This window comes from Hyposmocoma kahamanoa, unplaced genomic scaffold (assembly GCF_003589595.1).
Source record: "Hyposmocoma kahamanoa isolate Upper Pololo Valley unplaced genomic scaffold, ASM358959v1 224, whole genome shotgun sequence".
Classification (NCBI taxonomy): domain Eukaryota; kingdom Metazoa; phylum Arthropoda; class Insecta; order Lepidoptera; family Cosmopterigidae; genus Hyposmocoma; species Hyposmocoma kahamanoa.
This window is the reverse complement of record NW_020653743.1, coordinates 12,454,979-12,480,160: the sequence shown is the minus strand read 5'-3', so window position 1 is coordinate 12,480,160 and position 25,182 is coordinate 12,454,979. Positions and strand designations below refer to the sequence as shown.

At 36.6% G+C, this 25,182-nt stretch overlaps 1 protein-coding gene across 18 annotated transcripts in view; it reads right to left on the bottom strand.

Annotated features, from left to right (window-relative positions):
• The window catches only part of LOC113228147 (zinc finger protein 628-like), a 170,146-nt gene that overhangs the window by 108,253 nt on the left and 36,711 nt on the right, over positions 1-25,182 (bottom strand). For 6 of the 18 annotated variants that reach the window (XM_026461336.1, XM_026461341.1, XM_026461343.1 and 3 more), the window contains exon 1: positions 744-2,299. In XM_026461336.1, the coding sequence (XP_026317121.1) occupies positions 744-1,286 (543 nt within the window). In that variant the 5' untranslated portion in view covers positions 1,287-2,299. Of the gene's footprint in view, positions 1-743; positions 2,303-25,182 lie in introns of those variants that run through there. The other 12 variants (XM_026461349.1, XM_026461347.1, XM_026461350.1 and 9 more) reach the window with 5 other exon arrangements.

Below are 25,182 nucleotides of genomic sequence, written 5' to 3'. Positions count from 1 at the left end.
AGTTTGACGCAAGGTCTTTAACCCTTTCTTGGATTAACAAAAGGCACACAATATGTTGCCAAGGCTTTTTTTATCTTTTTTAAGGAAGGGATCAAAGTTGAAACGAGTTTTTGAGACTCTTGTAATTTCTTGAGGTCAGTTGATCAACACACTTGGTAAAGGACACACGCTCACGATTCGAAAATTCAAATTTAGAAATCAGTTTTTAAATTATTATTTTTTGAATTCTATTTTCTTTTCTTTTGGCTTGTGTTATTGGTCTATAGTGCAGTGAATTAAAAAAAATAACAATTTTACAGGTATCCATCTAAATCGAAACATTTTAAAAAAGTACTTTGTTATTTTGAAATGTCATATTTTAACAGTTTTTGCTTGTCTATATTTGTAAAGGAATTGAAATTGACACTGCGCGTTACATTTCTTAAATTTGTAAATGAAAACTATCCTGCCGTCGGCTCCCAAACTATTACCAAAAGCTCTCTATTTATAAACGCACCGTTTAATAAGTATGTCTTTTATCTCTTTATTTCTTTTATCACTTTTTTAAACACCTCGTATTTGTCTTTTATATGTTACTTATTTTAAATTAATGTTAACGTTTAGCATATATAGTTTTACAGTAATAAATCGCAAAACTCAATGTGAATTTTCCACTTTTTTTTTTAAATTTTAGACAGCACTAAATTTTAAAATTACCATAAGAAAAGATCTGGAAAATGTATTTTTTTAAAGTTTTCACTCACCTGTATTTCATTGACGAGTTTTTCAGCAATCATTTTGTTATGATCTGGTGTTGCAGGAGGCTGCGGAGTTGGAGGCGCTGGACCCGGCTGTCCGTGGGCCTCTGGCAGAGGTTCCTGAGCCGGAGAGGTCGGTCGGCTGCGGTTCCAGAAGTCCTGCATCTTAAACCGCTGCGCCTCTGCGGCGGCTGCCTGCTGCAAGGCAGGGATGTGCAGCGACAACGGCGCCGCGCGTAAATCCAAAGCGCTGCCAGAAGAGGCCTCATTGTTCCCTTCGGCTGCAGTCATCTTAAACGAGTTCTGCAGCCAGTTTGTCACGAAGTTGTCTTCTTCTTTAGGAGGGTCTAGCAGCCGAGGGAACGGCGGCGCGGCGCCCGCCTCGTACGCGCCCTCGCCGCCGCCAACTGGCTCGCCTTCCTCCGCTATTTTCGGAACTTTCGCCTCCCTCGGTGACCCCTCCTCTACCTCCGTCTTCCGGTATTCATGGAGGTCCCTATACCTCTCCTGCAGCGCTAGGGATATATTCTCATTGAAGTATTTCAACATTAATTCCAGCTTCGAGCGTATCGTCACAACGAACTCATGCGATCTCTCGCGTTTTTTAAATTATCTTCTCTAAACTCTTCTATTGCACTTTCCCTAATTCCGATGTCTTCGTCGATACCGCGAATCTGCAAACAGAAGTTGACCCCGGCTTCAGTCCCGAAACTGTCCAAAAGCGCGCGCGAAATTCGAAAGTTACGCGAGAATTTTCCGAAATTAATTTTGGGGTTTCGCGGAAAATTTCAAAGTCACCCCCCGGGAAAAGGGAAGCGGACCTTCTTGAGACGCGGGCGGGCGACGACTAACTTCTTGGTGGAAAACTTGAGCGTCGCGACGGTTTCTTGCGGGGTGGGGCGGACGCGCGCGCCGGCCGAAGACGCCGCTCCAACTAGCAAGACGCGGCGCCGCCCCCGCCGCCTTAGACGTCGCTAAGAACATCCCCACCGTCGCCGGGCGCACGCGCCCCGCGTTTTTTCCGCGGAAAAATGCGTCCGGTCAAGGAAAAGACGGCGCGGCGGCGAGCGGCTGCCGGCGTGTGCCGCACGCCCCGCGCCCGCGCCCCCCGCGCTGGACATGAGCGCGATTTCCCAAAATCACATGACGGACCGCTCGGACCGCGGCCGAAATAAGAACTATTTATTAAAAGGGCGCGAAGGACACGTCGCCCCTCTCGCTCGCCCGACCCTGTTCGAGTCCCACCCTTGCGTGTTAGAACGAGACGGTTAGCCCACCGGATTTTTTCTAAGCCGTTATTAGTGAGGGAGGAAATGGAAAAGAATGGGCTTCTTTGTGATTTTTTCTTAATGGCATCTTTCTCGCTCGCACTCGTATGAATCGTATATGTTTATCTCGTGTGAATTTTTCGAGGATTTCTTTTCGCTACGCCTCTTTTACTATTGTACTTTTATTTTTTGCTCAGGCGGAGCTTAGCCTATGGGGTTTTAGCCAACGAGGGTTAACACTCGCATTTTTCCTGGTTTACCTAAACTTGGGAAATGGACTTATTCCACTTTTTATGTCTTCGTACTGTGCTCCTATTGGGCAGGCCTAAGAAACGTTTTTTTTAACTCATCTTTTTAAACTACATAGGCATATCTCATCACTAAAGTCTATCTATTTACAGGTACTCTGCATTCAAGAAAACAAATTGAAAACGTATTCTTCAGTTTTAAAATAAAACGGAAGGTTCTTATCTCGATACAAGAAGGTTTTCATTTCAACCCTTCAGAGTGAATCTCAAGAAATGTTTCGTTTCGCTACCCTCTCATAGATGGCGTAGATGGTTAGAATTTTCTGACATTACAGAATCTATTTCAGTTTTTTTTAATTTAACTTCTAATAACGATGTTATTGTTATTAATTATAATTTACTAATAAGTAATACAAAATTAAATTAATTATTAATGCATAACGAGTTCTTAGGTTTTCGCGATTGTTACACATAGGAAATGAAACTATTTTTCCGGATTTAAATCGCGTATATTTGTATTTTCAAACAAACCTTTTTTTGAAACCTTTTTTTTGGTTTGTTTGAAAAAACAAATATACGCGATTTAAATCCGGAAAAATAGTTTCATTTATTAATGCATAATTTTCTTTCTCTGCATACTCTAGCAGTTTGACGGGAAACAATTTTTTTTTAAATTCTATTTTCAAATTCTAAAGCAAATTACTGTACTATGTCAACATGATTGAAATTAAACTTTTAATCACAGACGATTGAAAAAAAGAATTACATCTCGAATTAATTTCAAAAATAAATTAAAACAAATTCTACAGCTAACAATTATAGAATGATAATACTATGCCTAAAGGTAATTATTGCTACTTAGGTCCCCGCTTAAATACCTAAGTAAGCTAGTAATAATGACAGGCGGGGCTTGAGGTGTTTCACGGTGTGTGAACAATCAACAATCATGTTGTATGGAAGGGGGAACCATTTGTATGAATTCGCTGTAAGAATCTTTTTTTGTAATGGCTCGTCTTGTTGATTATGTCATGTGGTATTCGCAGGAACGTTTTGCTTCCTCCATCCTAATGCATACTGTACGAATGAGATTCTCTACCTACTACCTGCGTGTCTGAACAATTTAGGGCCATCCAAAAGGTAAATAGGCATTTTTTAAACCATTCACTAGTCGATCTGATTGAATGAATTAATTAATATTTTCTCACAGATGGCGCTACGGCAAAAAAAAAAAAAACAAAAATCTGCAGCACGCACACAGAATTAGAACTTTAAAAAAACCGACTTCAAAAGTTCGTAGAACTACACCTATTCAAAAAGTATTAATGAAATCGGTGACCGGAAATTCTCGCACTTTGAGACAAATACTGAGGTACCTCTTTCCAACAAAAAATTAAATTGCAAAAATCTGAGTTGGACTACCTCTGCACCCGTCACCCTGAGACATAAATTGATAAGTCCCATGTGCCTGTAATTTCACCAGCACTCTTACTTACCCTTCAAAACCGGAACACAGTAATGTTGACATTACTGCTTGGCGGCAGAAATAGGCAAGGTGGCATTTACTACCCTGGACGAACTCTCTCACAAGGTACTCTACTGCTTCGTAAGTTTGTTATAGATCCAGTTGTTAAATATATTGTTTATGATACATACTACAAGTTAAATATCTAAAATTCTTTTTGAAATTTACTTAAAGCTTTTCGGTTGAGTTTTGATGGTAACCATGATGACATGACCAAAAGTGGACTAATGGACTATTGACAACGGTTGATCATTATAAATATCCTTATGTAAGTAACTATGTAAAAAAATATTAAAGACGTTAAAATAAACTCAATTTACAATCTAAGGTTCATATCTCAACGTGCAAAGATGAACCAAGGGGTGAGTTAACTCTGCTTATTTAAGAACCTTTAAGCGAGGGTTTGTTTCTAAGTTAAATAAGATAACTGTACAAGTTGCCCATGCTGTATTTAAAAGTATTTAATAGAGATATGTAGTGTTTTTTAATTGTGTTATAAAACTGTGTTATGATTTTATAATTTTATTCTAGTGTTTCTGTTCATATGTGAGAAGGTTGTTAATATTTGCGCCATGGGTTCGTGTCTAAGTTAAAAATATTTACGTAGTTATAACCTTTAGTTAGAAAAAAGAAAATGGTCGTGGAAATTGTACATGAATACATATTCAAAATTCATAGGTATTAAATTGATTACTACAAAAATTTAAATAAATTTTCGCGTGCAAAATCACACAAAAGCGGAAAAAATATGAAAAAAGTAAAATGAAAAAAATATGTATATAAAATTGGGTAAAAAATAAAGTCACTTGTAACCTTACGTCGAAAGTGCTTTTACCACATGACAGCAAATGTCAGCATTACTGAAGGACACCCAAAGTAGAACCAATTTATTAAACAAAGTTATTTTCCGAATTTGTTCTTTCGGGAATCGAACCTGGTACCTCCTCATCCAGCGTGCACAGTGCAACTGGACCACTGAGGTCGTCAAAGTAATTCTATAGAGTAAAAGGAAAATTACATTATGATTGAATTATATACCAATACGTGCGGTCAGATTTAGTGATTCGGTCGAAATCATATGACTCGTGCTACATGTGCCATGGAAAGACTCGATATTTTAAGCATAATGGTGGACTGACGTGTTTGTCTTCACAAAAATAACGACAATAGGCGACAAAACAAAATAATCACATCCGGGGTGAAGATCTCTTATATTTTGAGCCTTATGTGTTTTTATTGTGTTTTTATTCTTTTCGTTTTTAATCAGGTAATTGTATTATATTAGAAAATATTTATTATTCTCAACGATTACTGGTTATGGCAAAATATTACGAAGGGCAATATATACTTCATAATTCTCTATAGCTGAGGCATAGACCCATTTGAAATGTTTGTGTTCGCCTTTTGTCTATTGTACTCATATGTATTGCGTATCAAACAAAGCAATAAAAAAAACTCTAAAACCATGCGATTTTAAGCAACGATGCAAATGAGATGCTGTAGCGACGCAAACGCGATACACGTTTTAAATTAAGGAATTTATTTTCTGTAATTTATTTAATAATTTCACCTTTAAATTTACAATTAATAAAACAAAATAATGCGCATAAACCTATACAGGTTTCTTGTACATAATTATTAAATAAGATATAAGAGATTGTACATGCAGTCGCGCGTTTGCATTGATGCAGTCGCGCGTTTTACGCGACGAGATAAAGACAACAGAAACGCAAACGAAGGGTGAGATGGAAAGGGAAGAAGAAGAAAGTATACTTCAGAATATCAAAAGATGATACTGAAGTTAAAAAAAAACAGAATTAACTTTTTCTTTTTTTATGAGGGCAAGTGACGGGACGAACAAGTCGTGCGCCTGGTGGTAAACGACACGCTTATCCATAACAGTTGCACTGCCACTCAGAGCTTTAAATCGCAACGGTTAGTGTCAGTGCGCCCTTCACCCTGGAACATAAGTTGACAAGTCCCATGTGCTTGTGATTTCACCAACACCCCTTGCCCTTCAAAACTTAAACGCAGTAATGCTTACGTTACTGCTTTTTGGTAAAAACAGGTAAGGTGTCAATATTTCCCTCGACGAACTCTTTCACAGGGAGCACTACGGCTACTAAAATTACGTAGAGATAATATTGTTAGTAAAAGTATTTTCACAATTGAGCCCCTTTTTTAAGTACCTTCACACAACTACTCTTGTAAATTAGGTCGTCACTACACGCACGTATAGTTACGAGTAGATATATTAGTTAAGTTACGAGGTAAGTTACGAAATAAACCGCTTAAGGTAGAAGATTTATTTATAAGAATAACGCCCCACGCCATGAACTCAAGTTGACATTTTAAATATTTCGTACTAACTTTCAAATGTCTTTAACGTTAACTTGCGTTTATGTTATTTAGAAAACTTATTTTTTGTCTTTCATGCAGTTCTTTTCAGAAACAGCATCTATTGGCACCATGAAAAAGGAAAGCGAGTCATTATCATCGTCATCATCATCAACCTATTTATACGTCCCGCAGCTGGGCACGGGTTTAGGGCATAGTCCGCCACGCTGGCCCAATGTCACACGTTTTCCGAGGATCGTGCATATAAATACTTTCTCTATTATTATTACAACAAATTATGCAACTCGTCTGAGATAGTAGCGGCGGCGAGACTAACAAGTCGTACGCCTGGTGGTAAGCGACACGCCTGTTCATAGTAGCAGTAGAGCTCCTTGTGAAAGAGTTCGCACAGGGAAGTACTACCACCTTACCTATTTCTGTCGCCAAGCTGTAATGTTAGCATTACTGTGTTCCAGTTTTGAAGGGTAAGGGTGCTGGTGAATTAGCAGGCTCGTGGGACTTGTCGACTTATGTCTCAGGGTGTCGGACGCAGTGGCAGTGCCCCTCAGATCTTTGCGGCTTAAAGCTCTGAGTGGCACTGCAATTCTTCAATTCACGAGCACTTACCAACCTTTTAAAACTAAAATGCAGTAATACTGACAATACTGCTTGGCGGCAGAAATAGGTAAGGTGGCAGTACTTTCCTGGACTTTTCAATACCCTAGACCCTTGTTCACTTGTATTTTTGAAACAATTTTAATTTTATTTTATTCGACAAGCAGTAGTTATACTACTTTATTTTATATTCATTATTATTATTATTATTTTGTTACTGACGATCATAGTTATCCCTTGACATTGTATTTCCAATTGTAATATTGTGACATTGATAACATGAAATAAACGATTCTATTGTATTCTATTCTATTCTATTCTATATATGGTTTTTGTTCATATTACATTTTTTTATTAATTTATTGTTTTTGATTTCAAATTAATCTACATTTACGTTGTTTCTGGAAGCTGAGTTCACTTATAATTATTTGTACAATTAAAAATTAAAAGTTTGTGGAATTATATCTATTTGCCCAGTTTTCTGCCTTAAACTGCCTCTGTGGCCGAACGGCTACCATGCCGGACTGCCACGCAGAGGTCCTAGGTTCGATTCCCGGGCCAGGAGAAATATTTGTATGGCCTACATTTATTTCTCTCGTGAGTTTGGGTGTAATTTGTGTTTGTCCATGTATGTGTCCATGGCACCCGCGACACAGGGTTTCCCTAGTGCGGGGCTATGTTGAGTGTGTGCGTTATTATTATTATATTATTAGTTTTATTAATATCATTAATCGGAAAATGGGTCGCACTTAGTGATGAAACATTTTCTTCAAATTTGAATAGGAACACTTCTGATGTTCCCTCTTTCCAACAAAAAAAGTTTCTTCGAAATCGGTTCACAAATGTCGGAATAAACGCGTAACATTCACAAAAAAGATACAGTCGAATTGAGAACCTCCTTCTTTTCAAAGTCGATTAAATATTATAACACAGTAAGTTCAATTGATCATCTGTAACTTACATAAGTATACCAATATATATATGTAACAATACTAAGTAATAATCGATACGGCACAGCGGATGTTATATAACAAGTTAATATAAAACTAACAATGCAGCTGTTGCGCCTGCGCCGCAGTGGTCGCATTTCATTCGAAGGGGTAAAACGGACAACGTGCGTAAGTTGTTCGTTTAATTACAGGTATTATTCTGTGTTTACGTTAAGGGTTACTTTAAAAATATTCAACAACATTACATCTGTATTTCAGTCTTTACAACTAACATTTACAATATAATGTTATGTTGAGCGTGTGCGAAATTATCTGTATACCAATGTCAATGTGTTTATAATTTAATATCTACCCGTTTAATTAGTATTTTTTACCTAAAATACATGTTTCTCCTAGGTCAGGTATATGTGTTCTATTACAACGATTCGCATAATTAATCTTTACTTATTCCTTTGTACAATAAGAAGTTCTATAAACAATTTTATTATTATTTTTTGTCTTTAATTGGCTCTATTCTGGTTTCCTGTGTTAGTTTTTTTTTATAATGCCAGGTGACGGGATGAACAAGTTTTGAACAACATTTGCAGTGCCACTCAGAGCTTTAAATTGCAAAGTTCTTAGGGGCACTGCCACAGTGCCGTCACCCTAAGACAGAAGTTGACAAATCCCATGTGCCTGTAATTTCACTAACACCCGTACCGCTCCCGACCGAAACGAAGTAATGCTCATTACTGCTTGGTGGTAGAAATAAGTAAGGTGGCAGTACTTTTTCGGATGAACTCTTTCACAAGGAGCTCTACTGCTACTAAAACTTCCTTTCTTGCACAGAGTTATTACCGTTTAAAGCGATCTACTTAAATCTGTTTATTATTGTATGAAAGTAAAATACGATGAATTATTAAAAGTAATTTAGCAAAAGTTTTTGTTTATGATGTCAATAAAGTCCAGCGAGGTTGTCCGTATTTTAAAAATAATCCTGTGTAAAGATGGAGCAAGCTTATTTAGACAATGCCTGGATGAAAAAATTTTAGACAGCCATTAATAATAAAAAAGATAAAATTTTACAATGTCTTAGTGATCGAAAACAAATAATATTTCGTTAATCATTGTATCCACTGTAGCACGGCCCCTAAAACTAAAGGGTCATCGCGGCCGACGCATTGTTCCGATCCAGAATTATTATTATGACCTGCGCTCTTCCATAAGGGCGTTCGAGTCTCTTTCCTAGTAAGTTTGGATACTAAATTAATCAAAATTAAATACATTTAAAAGAAATATTTAACTATGTTGAATTGATTAACGATGATTGGGCCGCTTCTTAAAAGAAATCTGTGCCTTGTTGTGAGACGACTTGATAACGTACATTTTATGAGTAATAGAGATATTTCAAATTTTCGCAAGAATAATAAGTACCAGGACTTCGGCTCCAACTACCTATTTACAGCCTTTGGAGTCGAAATCTTTGAACCTTGAAGTCCCCTTCATCTGTACAAAATTTTATCCAAAAAATTAATAGACTGTCTAGGAAACCCAAGAGCCGGCAGCTACCATGCCCAATGGATTAGCATAGTTATAAAAATAGGGAATGCTGTCAGCATCCTGGGTACTTTGTCGCGGGGATCCAATTTTATTCATATAATTTTTTTTATTATTCTATATTTATTTAGGAGCTTTGATCGCTATTGAACATGTCAGCCCCATTAGAAAAACAATACCTCAAGCAAACACTTAATAAAATCCAGACAGATACATCAACATACTACCTAACCAAATATGTATACAAAATCTTCGCGGCACTACATGATGGTTCCGACAAAACAGATTGAAACCACCCAACAGTAAATGTACGGAGACCAGAAGAGCACATGATGTACATCCCCAGGAATCCCACACACTTCACAATTCGGTGAGTTCACCCTCCGCATTAATACTAATTTTAGTTTCTAGTTGCACCTTACCTGTACATTGTAACTTATTATCTAATAAATCATTTGTTCCAAGAAGCGTCACGGTTCCACATTCAGTGTGACAGAGTTCATATTAACTCGTACATTACAAAAATTCCGCTTTCGCGGCCGCCTCTGTGTGGCCAGAGCATTATATGACAAACGACTATGCAATAAACATATTCCCTGAACGCTATAACTTGGACCTTTTCAAGGCGAACGTAAATAGGTAATATTTAGTAGCAGTAGAGCTCGTTGGAAATACTGCATCCAGGGTAGTACTGCCACCTTACCTATTTCTGCCGCCCGTCAGTAATGTCAGCATTACTGTGTTCCGGTTTTGAAGGGTAAGGGTGCCGGTGAAATTACAGGCACATGGGACTTGTCAATTTATGTCTCAGGGTTACGGGCGCAGTGGCAGTGCCTCTCAGATCTTTGCGATTTAAAGCTCTGAGTGGCACTGCAACTGTTATGGATAGGCGTGTAGCTTACCATCAGGCGCACGACTTATTCGTCTCGTCACTTAATATTATATAAAAAAAGAAGTCAAATGCACACTTATTCTATCAAAATCCACAATAAATTAACAATTTTTTTTAAATTATGGTTTTAGGCACACCTTTTACAACTTAAACAAGCCGTTAGAATAAACATTTTGAAGTATCAAATTTCTCACACTATAAAAAAATTAAATTGAAAAGGACAAGCAAAATTTTAATCATAGACAACTAGTCCTTTATCTTTAGCTCTCATTCCCATAGAAAACAAAGAATTAACCCCTTCGCTGCTACGAGTGGACAAAAAAATACCCGAACCGGTTCAACAATTGTTTTAAAAAAAATATTAAAAAAGGTGACATGATTAGGACCTTTGTGAAGGTATTTTGCGATATTTTAAATTTGCATATTTTTGAAGGGTCAAACGAGTTCCAATTGTTTTTTTTTGTTTCAAAAGTCGGAACTGATATGAAGATAAAGGTATGAATTCCCATTGTCGTGAGTGCTTTATACCTTCCCCATGATCGCTAGACTAAGGATATGAACAGCGGCATCTCTCTGTGAATTAGATTTCAACCGATTTCTCCTTGTTAAAGAGTTCGTAAAGGAAAGTACTGCCACCTCACCTATTTCTGCCGCCAAGCAGTAATGTAAGCATTATTGCGTTCCTGTTTTTTAGAGTAAAGATGTTAGTGAAACTATATGTATATGGGACTTCATTTGCGCAATTGCAATGCCTCACATTCGTACTTTACTTCTTTGCTGTTTAAAGCTTCTAGTAACACTGCAATTGTTATGAATAGGCGTGTCGTTTATCACCAAATTATATCACCATTTAAAGCGATGAAATTCATAAAAAGAAACAGAATCGGTAACAATTAACGAATAATTAATAATTTAAAATAGAACGTCAAGGAATAATTATGATCGTCACGTCACCAACAACAAAAGATAATGCGAAATATTGTCAAAATACAATGACTGCGAACTGCATCCGAGAGTAGACTAATCTAGAAAACTCGGACCCACTTCGAATGTCGCTTGTGCACTGAGCCCGATTGGAATTCGAGAAAATACGACTATCGCTTGTACGCCTAGAGATAAAATGATCCCCGTGACATTTCGGACCGTCATTTCTCGGATTCGGAACTGACACGAAACGGACGTGGTTAAAGGTTAAATCATGCAAAATAGCTTGAGTTGAATATGTTTTTGAATCCATTTTTATTAACATGGACTTCCACAATGTAATGCCTGAATCTATTAAAATACAAGTACACGTAAAATTCATTATCCTATAAAAGAAGTTTCATTTGGGTATATAAGTTGTTCATAGCGATCGCGAGTTCTCGTTGCGAGAATGTAAATTTAAAAAACCATCACTGCAATCGCTACCGCGGCCACTTAATAAATGCACCCAAATTACCAGCGATATATTAAATATTAAAGTAATTAATTGGTTCTAATGTATGGAAGGATCATTAATGGAATGAACTGAAAAGAAGACCATTTTGATTAATGAACTTTCTATTCTACGGTTTCTGTTTTTTGAACGTAAACGTAATAATAAATCAGTCGTAAAATATCTATAATATTCGTTAGTTTCTTCAAACTTATATCCAAAACATTCGTTTGTTATTTTCTTAGCACCTACTTATGTATATGAACCAGCACCTGTGAACTATCAGAAAATTCGATAAGTACGTCACCACCTTAAGGGTTTGTTCTGCTTGCAGACAACGGCTGTCAGCAGCTTACTTGTTCTTGTCAACCAATGACATTTAAAGGCTAGATCATATTTTTATTATAAACACAGCATTTTTACAAAATAAAGGTCATTAAGAGACGAAGCCAGCTACAATCTCCGCTTGTAAATAAAACTGTATTGAGGCTGAGAGTGCTTCAACTTTGCTGAGTATCTGTTTAATAGAAATACTCCCACTGTGGGTTTCCTCTAAAAAGAAGATGTAAGCTATGACTTCACAAGTTTTCCAAGGACTGCGAACCCTCTTCAACATACTGATTTCGTATGATATTTTGCGATACCTGCAATGAACTCTACGCAAAATTGTTTGGTCATTTTCTGTTATTTTAAACAGACATATTTATTTACTAATATTTTGCTTCCCGATTTTTGTGAAAAAAAAATAAAGAAAAAAAATTAAGCCAAGTTAGTGTTCATTGGAGGTATCGTTTTATCGTTCACCGCTAGCCAGAGGAATTGCTTTTTCTATGATATTAAGTAACGGGATGAACAAGTCATGCATTTGGTGGTAAACGACACGTCTATCCATAGCAGTTGTAGTGGCACACAGACATTTAAATCGGAAAAATCTGGTTGGTACTTCCAATGCGCCCGTTACCTTGAGACATAACTTGAAAAGTCCCATGTGCCTGTAATTCCATCGGTACCCTAACCCTTCAAAACTTAATGTGGCACTACATCCCTAGACGAACTCTTTCACATGGAGCTATACTGCCGCTATACATGCAAATTAGAGGTACACACCCTGGTGAACCTCTCAATAGAGAAGCTATCGTTTTCTCACTAAGCTACCAACACTCTTCGGCTTATACCAAACAACAATTTAAGCTATTTATAGTGAAAACTACAAAGAATGGCGTGGATGGAAAAAGTTATAATAACACCCATAATGACCCGGCACGCACCGCGACCTATTTTTAATCATTTTTGGAAGGCTGAAGGGTTAAGCTAACTTATAGTGGAGACGTGTTTGTTTTGAAAAAAATGTTAGGGGTGAGATTTTTTAACGGGTTGTGTAAACGTCGTAAAGCCCATTCTTTTGTATGTTTGCGAAGCTTGAACATTGTGTGTGCACGGTGTGCTGATGGTATAAGGTAGAAATGAATTCGTCGTCAGTTAGTATAGGTAACTGATTATATTGTAATTGTGAAACTTTTTTTTTATAATAAAAAGTGACGACACACCGTCCACAGCAGTCGCAGTGCCACTTAGCGCTTTAAATTGCAAAAATTTGAGGGACACTGCCACTGCGCCCGTCACCCTGAGACATAAGTGGTCAAGTTCTATGTGCGTGTAATTTCACCAGCACCCTTAACTTTCAAAACCGGAATACATTAATGCTCACATACTGCTTGGTGGCAGAAATAGGTTCCCTGGACGAATTCTTTCGCTCTACTGCTAATAAACTATTTCTACGGTCTGTCTGAATTGAAGGACTTCCAGGAGGAGTCATCTTGTGACTGACATCTATGGTAAGTACTAATCTGGAAAACTAATAGAGGATAAGCTAACAGAAGATATCCTCCGATCCCTCTAGCCGTTTAGGAATTGGCATTTTTAGAAATGAACAGACACTTCGGCGTGGGAGTTGAGTGTACCGATAGCACCACTATCAAAGCGGAGATGGCAACTGCTAGTTGTGCCATGAACAACGGGAAGTGAGCGAGTTAACAGCTCTGGTGAACTGACGCTGGTTTGGCTGACGCTCACCCAAGGTATATAACCTTTAGAAAACTGATGAAGCCTGTGTGGCTGACCTGGAATTAGGACCTGACTGATAAAGTTCCTGTGTACGCTTGCATGTACAGGTAATAGAGTCCTTCCCGAATAACCAAAAGTTTGGATAGGAAGGGGCACTACAAATATAACTTAATAGATGTGGAACTGCCATTTGTAACGTAAAATATGGATTTTTTGATGTTTGGAATAAGAAGCCTTATCCGTAACAAATTAGCCAACAGAGGTACAACGTTATTGATGGTAGTTTTCCGTGACAAGTAAGCACAAAACGGCCCTTCTAATCGATAACGACTGTAATATAACTAACCTCTATTGGTGCTTATTCGGATAGAAAATAATTAAAACCATTATTGGTTTTTTTCCATTAATAATAGCAACCGAGTTTTCGTTTCACGAGGTTCTTTAGGGAATATTGTCTTTATTGCAAATGATTTATAGCCGATCGGTAGCAAGCCATATATGTCTCACATAGTTGTACACAGTTCTCCTTTCAAAGAAGTCTCATTCTACTAACGAATTATTATTTAATGCGTATAGTAGCAGGACCTTTGATAGCTTTGTTTACTTATATGAAGGCTTAAATTATGCATTTTCTGTGTACTTAATATTATAAATTTATATAATCGTCCTAATATCAACTTAGTAAACGTACCAGTTTCAAGTCTCTGCTAAAGAGAGAAAAGGCTATCGGTCACCATAGTACTAGAGCTCCTTGTGAAAGAGTTGGTATTTTTTTTTATTAATTTATTTCTGGCCATGGAAACAAAGTCCTTCAGCCGAAAATATAAGAATAAGTTTTTCTGTAAATATGGCCGCCACAAAGAGGATAGGCGATTTGAGGCAGCGTGCTTAGATTGACTCGGGATTCCTTAGAACGGGCCGATACGGGTATTTTAGTTCGAGATTCGTATAATTTCGCGTTGTAATCTTCGATTAAGGCACAATAGCACTATCCTATTCCACTTTAAACTAGATTTCACAAAATAATTGAAAGTCAAAATAAAAACGACACTTTTCCCTCCAAAAGGTCCAGAGCGAATCTTGAAAGAGTTGGTTCAGGGAAGTGTTGCCACCTTACCTATTTCTGCCGCCATGCTATACTGCTCATATTGTGTTCCGGTTTTGAAAGGTAAGGGTGCTGGTGAAATTACGCGTATATGAGTTTTGTCAACTTATGTCCCAGGGTGACGGGCGCAGTGGCAGTGACCCTCAGATCTTTGTGATTTAAAGCTCTAAGTGTTATAGGTAGACTTGTGGCTTATCACCAGGCGCACTATTAGTTCATATTGCCATTTGTGTCATGATTTATTTAAAAACATGTACCTAATAATAACTGTTTATTGCACAAAGAAAAGATACATGAAACACAATTTTTGTACAATAAAATTTAAATTTAAATGTGTGAAAAAAAAGAATATATATATAAGTAAATACATACATAAGCAGAATATATATTATAATCTAACCGAATGACTAGTTAATATATATGTTACCGATTAGCTATCTAACGTGTTCTACAGGAAGCGCTCTTTTAATTTGTGTTTGAAAGATGCCACCGATGGACTGTCACGAACGCCAGCAGGAAGGTTATTCCACATACGAGTTGCACTTATCATGAAAGAGTTGTGGAAGAATTTCGAGTTGGATTGGGGATTTATTAGTGATCTAGTGTCACAGGTCCGTTTTGGTCTGGTCAGGTAGGTACGGGCGGGAACTGGGGGATAAGGGAGAAAAACGGGAACACAGATAATGAGGAAGCTGGGGGTAATGTACAATTTTGTAAAGGAGAGAAAGAACGTGCATATCTCGGCGAAGTCGGATTGGTAGCCATTTCAACTTAGTCCGAAATTCAAAGTATATTAATTTTATATAATATTTAATATATTATTATTCATAATATTTACCATATTATTAAAATACAAGAACTCGTGTGTTTTGTGCCGAATTATAATAAAAAGTTCTTTAGTTGATATCAACATTCGTTGCTTTGCAAGAATAGTGGCACAAACCATAATAGTCCATATTTGTCTTTATAATCCAGCTACATTTAGAATGAACAAAATTATATTGTAAAAAAATCACAGACATTTTGTTGGCTCTCAATAAACAAGTGACAACATTATTGCTTTAAATGTTTCTAGACTAAATTTGTAATGAATTAATTAATTTTGAGATAAGTCACAATTTTGGAAAGCCGATATTTGTTAATAATGCATTTCATAAAAATATTCAGTTGCATACTATTAAATTGTTACGTTTCGTTGTAGAACATTTACTATCATGTTAATTTACAATCGTAATTTTCATATTTTCATTGATCTTCAATTCTTACTTTCAAATTACGTAAAAGATTGTAGCTGAAGCCGAGAAACGGGAAAGTTATTTTTGTGTGCATGGCGAAGGTTTGACCATTTTTATCGGAGATGTTTTAAAACCTGGTGTAAAAATTAAATATACTCATAGACACGATGACGAATGGAATGTAAAAATGAGTTATAGACGCTTAAGTTATTAGGACTAGGATATATAATTTATTGCACTTGGCATCATAATAAAACATTCACATTAAAAATTATAATGGCAACCCAGAATAGTAGCGTCAGTATGTTAGAACAAGCTTCATTACTAAATAACAATTTGTTCCCGGCAACCTTAATCAAACATTATAAAAAAAATCTAATACGAAAACCTTACCAAAACGTATAAAATCATTCAAAGTATCAATTCACAAAACGGTAGCAAAACGAAAAAACCATACACAAAAAGGAAAGGAAAAAACCAACACAAACATCGCGTGTTAAAAACGAGCACGCTCTAATCGCTATAACCAACAGCCATTAAAAAAAACACGTGTTAATCTTGACACATTTCTGTTTGGACGTGAAAAAAATACGCCCCTACATGCAAAACGGGCCAATAGCAAAGAAAAAAAACGACATAATTGGTGGTGCGCGTGCCGCCCTAGTTTTTTTTAATGTGACGGCTTCCCTGTTGGTTTTTTTAACCTGTGGGGTGCATTTTTTGTATCAATTTGTACCGTTTAACTTTACACTGTAGATGTTTGAGATTATTACTTTTTAACCGTTGTTAATGTTGTATTATTTAAAGAATAGTTTTTTTACGTAAAAATATTTTAAAGAAACGTAAAAAGATGGATGTTGTTGACAGTCGTCGGCACAAAGACAGAAATTAATTTTAGTGGCAATGTATTACAACAAGATTCCGGTTGAAATTCAAAATTTGTCGTTTACGAAGTTTAAAACTACCGTATACAAAAACTTTATACAAATTGTTTTTGTAAATTGTGTGTTTTGTAAATTGTTTTTGCAAATGTTTTTCTATCAATGACCTTTTGGGAATGTAACTATGTTTTCGGATCTAAACCAAGTTACTAACTAACTTTAGTTCCAAATATTATTATACAATAATAATATTTTACGAAAACACACCGTTAAGACAAAAATAAGCCATGCTGCATTTGTGATAATGATTGATTTTCCATGGTTTTTTTTATAAAATTGTGAAGGACGAACACTTCGTGCGCCTGGTGGTAGGTGACACGCCTATCCGTAACAGTTGCAGTGCCACTCAAAGCTTTAAATCTCAAAGATCTTATGGGCACTGCCACTACGCCCGTCACCCTGAGACATAAGTTGACAAGTCCCATGTGCCTACAATTTCACCAGCACCCCTATCTTCAAAACTAGAACGCAGTAATGCTCACATTACTGCTTGGCTGCGGAAATAGGTAAGGTGGTAGTACTTCCCTATACGAACTCTTTCTTATGAAGCAGTAGGCTTTAATCAATGTTACAATTTCAATTGTAATTTGTTTACCTATAAAATAAACGTATAATGTAAATAGTAATAAGTGTAATTTCTTTTTATAAATATGTGCATAAGTATATTACCGGATTTTGTTTTTTTTTTGTTATTTAGTCATGGTGTCTATTATCATAGCATTAAATGTCATAACATGTATTTCTAGTGCTAATTGTATATTATCAGCATAGTAAACATATAACTTTAGCTTATGATCATAGTATCAGACAGAAAAGAAGGCAAGATATTGTAATACCAATTCCAAGTACCAACACTGTAGTTGCAGATAGGCAATATGATAAACGTGCGGCCAACATATACAACACTTTAAGCAACGAATTAAAAATGCACAGTTTTTGTAATCTTGAACGATGTAATGAGAAATGTATTTTGAATCATTACTTGGTTTATGTAATTTAATACGTGCAGCGAATGAAAAGCGGTGCCTCCTGACACAGGCTATGCTTAAAATGAGGCTCCAGCCACTATTGTATAAGAAACCATGTTTTTAAGAAATGAAGATTTTAAAATTATAATATTAATTAATAATATTATAATATTCACACACAGTTAGGTAAGTCCAACTTTGAGAAACAGATCTCTCGTCGAATCCAGCTCGGGTGGGCAGCGTTCGGGAAACTCCAAAAAATCTTTGCGTCCAAATTACCTCAATGTCTCAAGACGAAAGTCTTTGACCAGTGTGTGTTGCCAGTGATCACATATGGATCAGAAACGTGGTCCCTCACTATGGGCCTCATAAGAAGGCTCAAGGCCACTCAGCGGGCAATGGAGAGAGCGATACTCGTATTTCCCTACATGATAGAATCAGAAATGAGGAAATCCGTAGGAGAACTAAGGTAACCGACATAGCTCGAAGAATTGCTCAGCTGAAGTGGCAGTGGGCGAGGCACATAGCTAGGAGAACCGATGGCTGTTGGGGCGGAAAGGTTCTTCAATGGCGACCCCGCACCGGACGACGCTCAGTGGGTAGGCCCTCCACCAGGTGGACCGACGATCTGGTGGAGGCCGCGGGAAGCCGATGGATGCGGGCAGCGCAGGACCGATCGTCGTGGAGATCGTTGGGGGAGGCCTATGCCCAACAGTGAGCGTCGTATGGCTGAATGATGAATATTATAATATTAATATAATATTACTAACAATGTTGTTTTTTGTACAGTCGAGAGCACAATCAGTTACACTCAGTATTAAATGCTTTAAAGCTTAACTAATGTTTGATAGATCAAAAACTAATATCCAAATTTTAATCTGATATACTAAATGTCATTTCCATAATGTCGGTGTTTTGTAGAAAAGGCGAAATAGATATTTCAAAAAAAATTATTGTGAAACTTGTTTAAGCATTTAACCACTGTTTTAAAATATTTACGTCCTGATTTAAAATTCAATTTTGATTTTAATTTTGAGTTTTTTTGTTGTCAAAAATTTGAATTTGTAAAACCGGGAAAGCTTTTTCTTTGATGGTAACAATATTTTTATATCTTGGCCCTAAATAAAAACGCGAGGTGCGACATCTGTTGATGAATAGAGAAACCATATTCCAATTAGAATACCAGGGGTTGCCCAGTAACTAGGGGTGAAGGAAAATATAATATAGGTACTTATTAAGAACAAAAATCTTTCGTAAGATTTTGGGACTAACGCTGAGGGAAGATGGTAACTGGAGACTCCGAAAGAACCAAGAGCTGGATGACATCGTCTCTGAACCCAATATCATCGGAGAAATCAAGTCCGCAAGATTGCGTCGGCTCTTTTTTTATGAAACCAAGTAGCGGGACGAACAAATCGTGCACCTGGTGATAAGCGACACGTCTGTCCATAACAGTTGCAGTGCCACTTAGAGCTTTAAAACGCGAAGATCTGAGGGGCACTGCCACTGCACCCGTCACCCTGAGACATAACTTGACAAGTCCCATATAGATACCTGCAATTTCACCAGCACCCTTACCCTTTAAAACCAGGACGCTGTAATGCTCACAGTACTGCTTGACGGCAGAAATAGATAAAGTGGCAGTACTTCCGGTATATTTCAAGTAAACCTAGTTCTGTATAAATTTAATGTGTATTATAGTGGTACGAAGATATTGTTTATCTGAGAACAAACCAGCCTGCAATTGTAATGTAATCATCACGGTACTTACCTACTATGGAAGGAATGGACTTGCAATTTTAAACACCAATGTTACATTTCGTATGAAATTAAACATAAATTTATCAGTAGATTCTCGTACAAACCAAAGTTAATTCGTCGTACATGTCTTTGAAAAGAATTTAAACAAGGGAAAAAATCCACGTCACCAAATATTACGTGTAAACGTGACAAAAACCCCCGAAACTTTTCATTTTTCTTCACTGTAACTCGTCTTGTACACAAAACAAGCACTCTTTCTATTCCATTGTTACCATATGATCGCCAAAATAACCAAAAATATAAACAAAAAGACAAAAAAAAAATGTTACGTAATAATGGAAAATTTTTACCCTATCGAGCAAAAAACAACCACACTCTGCGAAGTCTTGTTATAAAATTTCCGTTGAAAAGATATGCAATTATTATCATTTTTATAACAAAAAAACTGCATCATGTCACAACACTATAGTCTCAAAAACTAGCCATCGGTTAGACAGAAATAAACTTTAAGTATTTATGCATAGATTAGAAAATTTCTAAGGAAAATGTTATATATAAGACTTTTAAGATATTCGTTATAAGGTCCGTGGTCTACTTTATTAATTAGAGACGGGAACTATGAACACAAATAATCGAGATATCGATTTCATGCTAATAAGAATACCGAATCGACCTGTAAGGATAATCGACTATTCGATAGCAAAAAATCCGTCTGATAGACAAGGTGTGTAAAAAAACAATTTATCATATATTTTATGATACATATTTTTAAAGACTCAGTATGATATCTCGGTATAGTGGAGCTTATGAACACCTTTAAGTGCAGAAAGACTTCTACTTCTACTTCGGCCACATCATGAGGAACAATATGTACAAATTACTCCAGCTTGTCATTAAGGGAAAATTACTGGAAAACGAAGTCTTGATAGATGGTGATACTCCTGGTTGAAAAATTTGAGGGAATGGTTCAGCTGCAGCACCACCCTGATCTTTAAAGCGGCAGCCTCTAAAGTCAGAATGGCCATGATGTTGTCCAATCTCCAATGGGAGAGGAATCACAAGAAGAAGAAGATACAGCATGCACCGGAAAAAAAGTATGAATACCAGAGAACTATTAATTAATCTGCAACCAGAGTACCGAAATGAACTTAACCACTAGGTCAATATATAATATACAAAGTATGGTCTTTCTGTGTCTTCACAAATAAGAGATACGTTGATAAATAAATAAATTAAATTATGACCTAAACTTTCCTTTGAGCATACCCGTACCCAGCAGTGGGATGTATAATACGTTAATGTCGTTTGTTACCAGTGGGCTCAAGATGACGGTCACGGGCAACCCGTCACGAATTATAACGAAACAGTAGTTCTTTCAGGATATGTTGAATGTTTATCGCAGACACGATTAGGTTCGGTTAGGTTAGGTTAGCTTAAAGTTCGGTTAGGTTTAAAAGAAAAAAACATTTTCCTCTCAAAATTACTTTTGGGGTTATGAAATTTCGACCAAACGTTATTTCTGGCAAATGTAATTTCGGACTAACTGATAGGTAGCCCGGTGCATGAGTTCAACGTCCGCTCCTCAAGATGGCTGATGGGAGGTAACATCAGAAAGCGAGATGAGTTTCGATGCCCAACCGAACTGCTCACTGTCGCAGTTGCGACACCGAACACCGTCAGGTTTTAGTCGGTGGAAGTCATAACCCTTGGCCTTCCCGGGGCAGAGTGCATCCATGAGGACTTCCTGACTTTAAAAAAAGGCTAGTAATGGCCAAGAACACGTAAAGTTTGACATTTAAGGCTGAACATCATAGTATTATGTTGTCTCTTAGCCACTAGATGGCGGTGGTGGCGAGAAAATAAAATTTTTGTAATTATTTTCGCGAAACTGGCAGCCAAAAGTTTACTATTATAATGGTCATGATCGGTGGAATTCATAATGCATCTAAAATTTATATAATTATTCACATATAATATTTCAATTACAAAAAAATAGTCGTATTCGAAACTTACACAAACAAAGGTGCGCTGTGGACCTGCGTCTTCTTTTTGTGAAATATTAATACTGAAAGTCTCGTTTTTCAATTTTTAACTTTTGTTTGGATTTTATTTGTTGGAAAAACAGTAGTGGTGCCGTTCGAATTTGAAGAAAATATTCCACCTCTAAATGTGGAGAACTAGGGATTAAATCTGGTTTTTGAATTTTATCCACATTTCGTTAACAGATATCAATAAAACTTGACACATAGATACAATTCCAATGAGAATAAAACAGCGAAATCAGGTACGCTGTCGGCTTTATTGCATTTTTCTTTTATTTATGTTAGTAGTTTGTTTCTAGAATTAATAGTTACGATAAATTCAACACTTCATCAAACAAAAAAAAATCTGTCAAGCTTCATCTGGTCTTGACTGTACATTATAAATTTACTAGTCAATGAAACAATTTAGTATGGAAAACTATTTTTTTAATATACTACTTTATAATTTAAATGAATGTGCATCAGAATAGCCAATGTTCGAAGTTCGATTGTACTTGAAAACAAAATCGATCGACTTAACAATTGTGTTACGGTGCATCTCTACTCCTGCAAGTGTGTGTGTTATCTGCGCCTGCGCAGTGTAGATAAAATTTTGAAAAATCCTCAACTTTTCCGCGATAACCCCTCCTGGGCAAAAAAAAAAGCTCTATGGCCGTATTCATAGTCACTATACAGAATTGATTAAACAATCACTACCAGCCTCCTCCTAGTGGAAGTGATTACGTTGTGATCCACCAGTATCGACTATTGATTGTGATAGTTTCGGTAACTAGACGTCATCGTAGGACCCTTTTGATCCAGTGGTAATTGAAATTGTCGTGCGAGTACAAAATCTTTTCTTATACAGTAAACTGTTACAAATAATAAATAAATGGCTAGATTACACTACCATAATCAACCCATTTATACGTCACACTACACTAACACTAAACTAATTTTACTAAACTAATTTTCCGGATTTAAATCGCGTATTATTTGTTTTTTCAAACAAACCGACGCTTCGGGCCATTTACAGGTCCCATGGTCACGGTTGACTGGGACCTGTAAAGGACCCGAAACGTCGGACTGTTTCAAAAAACAAATATACGCGATTTAAATCCGGAAAAATTGTTTCATTTCCTAGTTTAATTGATTTTAAGTAAAATATTCACCCACTTCGGCGTTGCCTGTATTTGTTGTGTTAGGTTTAGCTCTACAAAAGTCGTAATTTCACATCGCTCATTACCACACTAATAGATACAATATACAATTTTATGCAAAATGAATTATTTACATTACGATACCATAAAACGTAAATAGAACGATGTGATTTTTGTTTTCATGAAAATTATAAGCTATCCTTAGGCCTACATTGGTTAGTTAATGTCTGGAACCTGTTCTTAAATAAATATACTGTCTGTTACATAGCTGAGCTTAAGACTTCACTAACTAGTGAGTTTACATAATTCGCCAGACTGGACTAGCGGAAGTTTTTTGTTCAAGGCCCCCGCCCAAAACAAAGTTCAAAGCCCCCGCCTTGAACATTGTTTTGTATATGCATATTTATCCTTTCATAACCGCTCACGCGATACATGCAGCCGTAAACGCATACCACACCTAGAGGTGCCGGTGATGATTTTATACCGATTTATCGGATATCGAAGTTATAACAGGTAAAAGAACTAATATTAATTGCTATTTCGGTAACTACTCTAGCAAACCATAAAGTTTTTAATGCCTGGGTCTGTCATTTAAAAAAATAAACAACTTCAAAACTACGTCACACGTTTATTTATTGAAAACATACCGTAAGTAGCGTTTTTTAAGTTTAGCCTGAATATAAATGTTTATAAACTATACTTTAAGGAGTAATTTCATGGTAAACGTTAGAACCACTCAAACAGAATATTATCATATTTACCCAAGTACACCAAAAATTTCATTAGTGTTTTTTAAGTGCAGGATTTGCGGTGTATTACTGTATTTTATTTGAGATGTTTTTGTTGTAGTATGGAGGGTATTTATTTAGCAATGCAGAATAATAATTTTTATTTATAAAAACTTGTATTTAAACTGAATCCTTTTCTAATTTGCGAAACCAAATAGCCGCCATTTTGCGGTAGAATGAGCGCATCGCGTGAGCGGATAATATGATTTTTTTAAATTACTTGTTTAAAATTATTTAGAGATTAGGAATGACACACGAATATGGTTGATGATGATGAATGTTGCTCAGATACCTTTTACTCAGTGTCGCGCTGCAATGCCGTCAGGCTACCTTAAAAACGAAGTCCTGACTATAAATATGACATGTCTTATAAATAAACTCAATGCTGCAGTATTTATTCGCTGTTATCATTCTCGACTAAGTATCGTACAATACTTGTCTATGTGAGAGTCTAGATAAACTCTATGACTATGGCTAGATCTAGATACTTCTGCGTACACTTTGTGTTGTAATTGTATAAAAGTAGGATATTTTCTGAGAAAATGTGTCATTTTTATTCTAAAGTAACATGAGTTGTGAAATAAGGATAGTGAGCTATGTCTGCAAACTCTGTAAAAAAATATACTTAGTAAACATTAAGGTTCAAAATGGTGTACACAGTGACTTTAGTACGAATGGATGTTAATGGAAAAAAGTTGTTTACGTTTTCGATGCCTGCTTTGAAGTTAATTGGCAATAGCTGCCTCTGTGGCCAAACGGTCACCATGCTGGTTTGCCACAAAGAGGTCCGATTCCCGGGCCGGGCGAAATATTTGTATGACCTACATTTACTGCTCTCGTGAGTTTGGATGTAATTTGTGGATATCTATGTGTGTGTCCATGACATCCGCGACCCAGGGTTTCCCTATTGCGGGGCTATGAATGTTTGCGTTATTATTATTATTATTAAATATAAAAAAAAGTCGTGTAGCTGTTTAGTAAGTATATATATATATATATATATATATATATATAGAGCGGTGTTAGCCCAGTGTTTGACCGGTTGTTTCACATTGAAAAGGTCAACCATTCGAGTCAGTATACTTGTGATTTTAATGTCTAATTTACGTGCATTTGTAAATGTTTATTTACTTACATATGTATACTTATATGCTTACATACCTTGGAACACATATGAAGTCGTCCAGCCGCATTGCGCCAGTGTGGCGGACTGAACCGTCTTCTGATGGTGACAAAATTTTCAAAAGATTTGGATCAACCGTGGCGTTAAGAAAAAAACATTGAATGTTTTACTAAGTTGTACTTTCACAAGGCTTGATTTACATTACTGCAGCACGGAAAGGAAGCGAAATCAGATATCAGTCAAATGAGATTTAATTAGACACGAACCACAAAACAAGTCGCGAATCTTCCGAAGAATTTTCGCGCTGTCTCGGACATTTCTGCAGCTACCGTATCGTATCGTATTATCGTAGTTTATTTATTAATTACACAATTGATAAAGTTCATTGTCCCTATGTACGATTTCGTTACAAAACTTACTTCCATTCCGTTCCGCAGTATTGTGATTGAGCCTACGCACTTTACATCGCGAACTGTATTTCGTTGGTGATTATT